The sequence below is a fragment of the Bos indicus x Bos taurus genome, chromosome 20, assembly GCF_003369695.1.
Source record: "Bos indicus x Bos taurus breed Angus x Brahman F1 hybrid chromosome 20, Bos_hybrid_MaternalHap_v2.0, whole genome shotgun sequence".
Lineage (NCBI taxonomy): Eukaryota > Metazoa > Chordata > Mammalia > Artiodactyla > Bovidae > Bos > Bos indicus x Bos taurus.
The window spans coordinates 7,990,027-7,997,019 of record NC_040095.1 but is presented as its reverse complement, the minus strand read 5'-3'; the positions used below and the strand labels follow the sequence as shown (position 1 = coordinate 7,997,019).

At 41.6% G+C, this 6,993-nt stretch overlaps 1 protein-coding gene across 1 annotated transcript; it reads right to left on the bottom strand.

Annotated features, from left to right (window-relative positions):
- Nucleotides 1-5,338: 5,338 nt before the first annotated feature.
- On the bottom strand, nucleotides 5,339-6,473 carry LOC113879034 (calmodulin-alpha-like). Its single transcript, XM_027520295.1, has one exon. It carries the CDS (start codon nucleotides 6,404-6,406, stop codon nucleotides 5,957-5,959), a length of 450 nt encoding a protein of 149 aa, XP_027376096.1. The 5' UTR covers nucleotides 6,407-6,473; the 3' UTR covers nucleotides 5,339-5,956.
- Nucleotides 6,474-6,993: the final 520 nt, after the last annotated feature.

The following is a 6,993-nucleotide window of genomic DNA, read 5'->3' as shown; positions in this document are numbered from 1 at the left end:
CCAAACTTACTGAGATGTGCTAATTCTCAGGATTTTACATACACAATGTCACTTAATCCCCACAACAACATTGTGACATTAGTATTATTCCTACTTACAAAACTACAAAGATATAGGAAACAAATTCGAAGAGCTTGAACCATGTGCCTGGAACCCCTCAGGTAATAAACTGAGATTCACATTCCCAGTTGAACCTACCTTGCACACCTGCGGGTGACTTTGTCCTCACGCCATGCATCATGCAGAAAAGGCAGCCCTAATGTGTTTCTGCCACTGCATTGCACTACGTGAATATAAACATTGAAAATGAACACAACTTTATAAAGAAACCAGTATAAACCTGCCCTGGGTTTTAAGAGTTGATTCTTGGGATGCTCCATAAAAATCAAAACTGTGGCCAAGGAAGAATTTAGGAAGGGAAACATAGATGTGATGACATCAGAAATCATCCTTATTTCTGGTACCCTCTTGGGTCTGTTTCTCTCTTTTGATCCTGCTTCTATCCTGACTCTCTATCCCATCAAGAGTTTCCAGCAAATCTCCAGTTGAGGACCCTGAGCCTCTTTCTGGAAGGGCTGTGCTGTCTGCCACTGACTGTTCCACCCTCTCTCCCAACACTCCATCCTGATTCCCAAGTATATTGAACAAGCCCTTTTGAGATGAGAGAATCTGCTTTCCCACAGCCTTGCCAGTCCTGAGCACTGTGTTCTTTTAAAAATCGTTGTCACTGAAGTAGTAAAAATAAAAATCTCATTCTTTTAATTGATGTGTCCTTAATTGCTGCTGAGGTTAGATATATACATATTTGAATTTCTTTTTTCCTGGTTGAATTACTCTTTCATGTTCCTTATCCACCTTGTTTTGGAGAATGGTTCTTATAGATATATCAGAACTCTTTATTTACTAAGGGTATGAATCTTCTGTCGTACATATGCAAATACTGTGTTCCAAATTGTCTTTTGACTTTGGTTATTTCTAAAATAGGAGTTTTATTTGGTCAAATCTATGATTTCTTCCTTCAGAGTCATTCTTAGAAAGACATTCCTCACACTAAGATTTTAAAAATATTTACCTTATTGTATATAATTTTTATACCTCCCTTTTCACATTTAATCCATCTGAAATCTATTTTGTTGTAAGGTATGGGATAAGGCTCTTAAGTTGGCACTCCCTCTCAGATGGATAGCCAGTTGTTCTAATACTTTTTATTTATTGAATGATACATACTTTTCTCACTGATTTAAAGTATTTCCTTTATTATATACTAAACGTTTGCATCTACTTTAGTTTCTTCTAGATTTTGGAGTTTTTCCATTGATCTACCCTTGTGATGGTAGCACACGTTTAATTTCTGTAATTTTATATAATGTATTTTAATATATGGTAGTGCTAGTTCAATCCTTTTTCATTAACAATTTTCAAGTATTTCCTGACTACCATTGAACATTTATTCTTCCAAATGAATTCTGCAAGTATTTTGTCAAAACTTGACTCTTCCACTAACTGTTCTAGAAATACCTTGGTCCATCTCTCTAGCTGTGGTGCTAGAGAAGACTCTTGAGAGCCCCTTGGACTGCAAGGAGATCCAACCAGTCAATCCAAAAGGAAATCAACCCTGAATATTAATTGGAAGGACTGATGCTGAAGCTGAAGCTGAAATACTTGGGCCACCCGATGCCAAACTCATTAGAAAAGACCCTGATGCTGGGAAAGATTGAAGGCAGGAGGAGAAGGGGAAAACAGAGGATAAGATGGTTGGATGGCATCACTGACTCAATGAACATGAGTTTGAGCAAACTCCAAGAGGTGGTAAGGGACAGGGAAACCTGGCGTGCTGCAGTCCATGGGGTCACAAAGAGTCAGACACGACTGAGCAGCTGAACAACAACAATCTCTCTGGCAGATGTTTTTTCCAATATTCAGTAATTGTTACCTGTACCTACAGTTAACCTGGCACTGTGCTAAGAACTGGTGCTATAAAAAATGAATTTGACTCAATCCCTAACCTCAAGGGACTTAAAATCACATACAAGAAAAGAAAATTAATGCATAGGTGCATTCAATCATGATTTCTGCTGTGGGGGATACTGAAAAGGGTAGAGTTCTGTGGAGGCTTTGATATAGCTCCTGGAGAAGGGGTGGAAATGAAAATAGCAAGATGTAACCCGTGCTTCACCTCTAGGCCTGGTTCAGTTCAGTTCAGTTCAGTCGCTCAGTCGTGTCCGACTCTTTTCGACCCCATGAATCGCAGCACGCCAGGCCTCCCTGTCCATCACCAACTCCCGGAGTTTACCCAAACTCTTGTCCATCGAGTCGGTGATGCCATCCAGCCATCTCATCCTCTGTCATCCCCTTCTCCTCCTGCCCCCAACCCTTCCCAACATCAGAGTCTTTTCCAATGAGTCAACTCTTCGCATGAGGTGGCCAAAGTACTGGAGTTTCAGCTTTAGCATCAGTCCTTCCAAAGAACACCCAGGGCTGGTCTCCTTTAGAATGGATTGGCTGGTAAGGACTCAAAAAGGGTTCATGCTTACTGTGCACCATTGGAACCCTGACTCCAGAGCTGTGTGTAGGGGACTCCATTCCATCTTCGCACTGCCCAGTGGGTCTGCATGCCCAGTTTTCCCCATCCCACATTAATCCTCTCCGGTTGTGTCTCGCATGCCAGCAACAGTGCAGCGCCCTGCCCAGCAGTATGGCTCTTCATGTCTTTCAAAGCATTATTTGCCTGTGTTATAAAATCTAAAAGCCCTCACACTCCTGGAAGGTGGGCTGATATCATAATTTCTACTGGAAAGAGACATAAATGGATGTTTTGCAAAGCACGCAAGTTGAGTGATTTGTCTAAAGTGCTGGTTGACAGAAGCAAGCATAGAAGGAAAGTTCAGGTTCCTTGGCTAATTCTCTATCTATTGCACCCCATGGCTTACTGAGTAAGCCCAGTCTTTCTGTGTAAGGCAGTTCTAACAGTACTACTCAATCTATAAGAAGATATGTCCAGAATTTCATTCTCTCTCTCCTCTGCCCTTTTCCCACCACCACTGTAATGAAATGGTGGGTCCCCCTTCCTTATACTTCTCCATCCAAACCATGGGGCTGGGAGAGGAGGCCAGAACAAACTAGGGCGAGCACCTAGATGGGCAAACTAGTGAAGAAGAGGGGAAACGGGCCTCTGGGGAACTAGAGTTTGAGGCCTCGTGGCTGTTGGGTTTCGTGCTAATGTGCCTCCAAGGCTGGATCCCAGGCATTCCAACCCATCCACTTCCTTTTCCACTGCCACCGTCAACAGCTTCTGAACAGAATCTTTACTCCTCTGGGCACCTGAAGACGGAATTCAGACTCAGCTTTTCACCTCCTCAGATATAGCTTTTAAACATACACACACACACATCTGTAATGATTTTTTAAAAGGGCTTGTATACTAACTAGCAGTGGAGAGACAGTAGGGACTGAAAAAGGAAAAAGGGTCCACCCTGAGTGTCCCTCTGGTGCTGTTTCATGTAGATACTTCAGAGAAGGGAAGACATTTCCCCTAACCCCAATTTTTCTTTAGAAATATCTAGGATAGAAGGTTAATCTGTAGCTCTTGCTCAACTGGGCATTTCATTGCTGGAGTTGAGACTTCAAGAGAAGGGGAGTTTGGGGTCGATGTGGAGGAAATGGGCTGGATGTTGCCAAGACTAACATTGGGGGTGGGGGGCGCTGAGAACAGCTGTTGGGGAGTGTTCTTCCCTACCTCGGCCTCCAAACTGCATCCTGGACCAGCTGGAGGGTGCACAGATAGGGGAGATGGGGATCTGGGCCAAGGAATGGATGGAAAGAAGGGAAATCTTAAGCAATTGGGAGAGAATTTCTATAAGGACCTGGGGCAGGAAGTGTACATGGCGGGTGAAAATAAGTGACCTAAGTAACCAAGAAAAGTCAGGCTTGTAAGGCCAACTGCAAAGCTTGCTTTTGCAAGTAATGTGTATTCCATCTGTCTCCCTATGCCAGTGGAAGCACTAATAAATGTTACATGTTGAAACTTTTGCACTAGCTTGTACATAAAAATTCCATATGCCAATTGACTGGACTACATGAACACATCTGTCAAAAACAGGTCTCTTAGGCACAATTTAGGACATTCCAAAGCAGCTTTATAACTATTTTAGCCTCCAAATGGTATGAATTAACTCTCATAAGCCAGGTCTATTCTTGCTGAACCAAGGTTTGGACCAAATGTCCGAATTATTCAAGTCAGAAACACTCTTTTGCCTTCATTTTAGAGAGTATCAGTAGCAAGCTCTTTTTTCCTCCAGAATTATGCTGTTGATTCAGTGTTTGATGTCACATTGTAAACATATGTTAATATGGCCAAAATGATAAAATAGTTCATGTACTATGAGCTTAAAAAGGACAAAGTTCTGTATTTTTATGAGATTCTGCTACTCCAATAACCTTCAAAATTTACAAAGTACAGTGACACATACTAGGTCATTAGATCTCAGGTGCTAAGTATATTTTACTTTGGAAAAGTCAGTGTGGGGAAACTCCTGAGATGGATCTTTCATTTATATAGACAATTTGAAAATTTTTAATCCGTATTTATTTGACTGCACGGGGTCTTTAGTTATGGCATGATGTATCTTTTAGCTGTGGCATGCAAACTCTTGGTTGTGGCATGTAGCATCTAGTTCCCTGACCAGGGATTAAACTCAGGCCCCCTGCATTGGGAGCACGGAGTCTTAGCTCCTGGACCCTGGGTAAGTCCCTCGATGACCCTTTTAGATCCTTTCCCTTTGTGGAATGGGAGATGCATGGAGGAGGATGCAAACCTCCCCTGCAGAAAGAAGCCTAGATGCAAACTTCATGAACCCAGGCTCAGCACTTACCGTAGCTCTAGGGATGGAAAATGTGCCTCTTTTTTTCCTCATACTGATGTTCCATTCTTATTAACTTTTAGGGGAGAAAAAAAAAAACTGTTTAGAAAAGCAAGTATAACTGATGAATGACCAAATGAGTTGGATAACCAAATTGGAATCTTCAAATGTCTCAACATAAGGGAGTATTGGGAAGAGTCTAACATAAATGCATAAGTGTGAATGCAAAGCACACACAGATCTCAGAAAACCGGAACTAAAGGGAGGAGGAAATCAGCATGTCAGCGTGTCTGTGAAGAAAGGCTTTGGGGTCTCAGTCATGACTGAATAGGCATCAGCAAGCCATCCAGCAGCCCTGGTGTCATCTTTGACTCTGCTAATAAAGGAGTACCATCCCAAACAAGGGAAGATTGCCTTCCTTGACTCTGTGTCAGATACTATGTTCAGATATAGATACTTCACTTTTTTTTTTTTTTGGGTAAATTGTAATTTTTTTATTGGAAAACAAATATACAACTTGGAATGGATTTGAGGCAAATTGTGCCATAAGCAGATTTTCTTTAAGTGGCTAAAACAAAGTTTAAAAAGCAAGTTAACAATAAAAGAAAATGTTTCTGGTATAGGACCAGCAGTACAAAAAAATAGTGTACGAGTACCTGGATAAAACACCCGTTTTGCAATAGTGCAACTTTTAGGTACATATTGTTGACTGTCCGTAGTCCACGCAGAGTTTCAACTCCACACTTCAACAACATGCTGACAGTTCCTAAAGAAAACTACTCAAAAAAAAAAAAAAGGCATAACCCAGATGTTCCCTCATTTGACCAACTCCATCTAAGTTTAGATGTGCAGAAGGGCTTAGATATATCCAGAGTAAGCCACATGCAACATGTTACTTGATCAATTTTCTAAAATAAGGTTTCAGGACAATGACAGTAAGATAAGGGAAGAAAACATGGAGGAATGAAGTCCTAATTACTATACATGCATATTTTTTTTTGACAGTAGGGGGAAACCTTTTACAGATAAGTTACAAACAAAGAAAAGGCAAATAAACAATTTTGTACAAGGAATTTAACACATTCTGTACAATGTCTTCACTTTGCTGTCATCATATGTACAAACTCTTCATAGTTTACTTGACCATCACCATCAATATCTGCTTCCCTGATCATTTCATCAACCTCTTCATCTGTTAACTTCTCTCCAAGGTTTGTCATCACATGGCGGAGCTCTGCTGCACTAATATAGCCATTACCATCCTTATCAAACACACGAAATGCTTCTCTAATTTCTTCTTCACTGTCTGTATCTTTCATTTTTCTTGCCATCATTGTCAGAAATTCCGGGAAGTCAATTGTGCCATTACCATCAGCATCTACTTCATTAATCATGTCCTGTAACTCTGCTTCTGTGGGATTCTGCCCAAGAGACCTCATTACAGTTCCCAATTCCTTTGTTGTTATAGTTCCATCACCATCCTTGTCAAATAGTGAAAAAGCTTCTTGGAATTCTGCAATCTGCTCTTCAGTCAGTTGGTCAGCCATGCTGCAAGCGCTACAGGTCTCCGGGACGCAATCACACAACCACTCAGCTCGCTCGCTCCACTTGGACTCATAGATACTTCACTTTAAGAACAAGTTGGAGTGGATCCCAACAGAGCAAGCAGCCTGGTAAACAAGGCATGGCGTCTGTCCCCAAAGGACACCCAGTGCAACAGGGGAACTGAGTCAAATGGGTGCCAGTTCAAGGAAACTGTGGTTGAGTTAAGCCTTAAAAAGGAAATATTTAGAGGAGACTTTCAGTATGGGAATATAACATCTGTTTCCAAATACTTGAGAATCTCTCATGGGAAAGATAAACACTGTTGGTATGGGAAAATCTGAATCAATAAGTGAACTTTACTAGAAGACAAGGGCTTCTCAGGTGCTGCAGTGGTAAAGAATCCACCCACCAATCCAGGAGACTCAGGTTCAATCCCTGGTTTGGGAAGATCCCCTGGAAGAGGAAATGGCAACCCACTCCAGTATTCTTACCTGGAAAATCCCATGGAGAGGGGAGCCTGGCGGGCTACTGTCCATGGGGTCGCATAAGAATCGGTCACAACTTAACGACTAAATAACAACAGCAAGTA

Excerpts from the sequence above, each read along its gene's own strand:
- LOC113879034 (XM_027520295.1), bottom strand. The coding sequence starts at position 6,406 with ATGGCTGACCAACTGACTGAAGAGCAGATTGCAGAATTCCAAGAAGCT.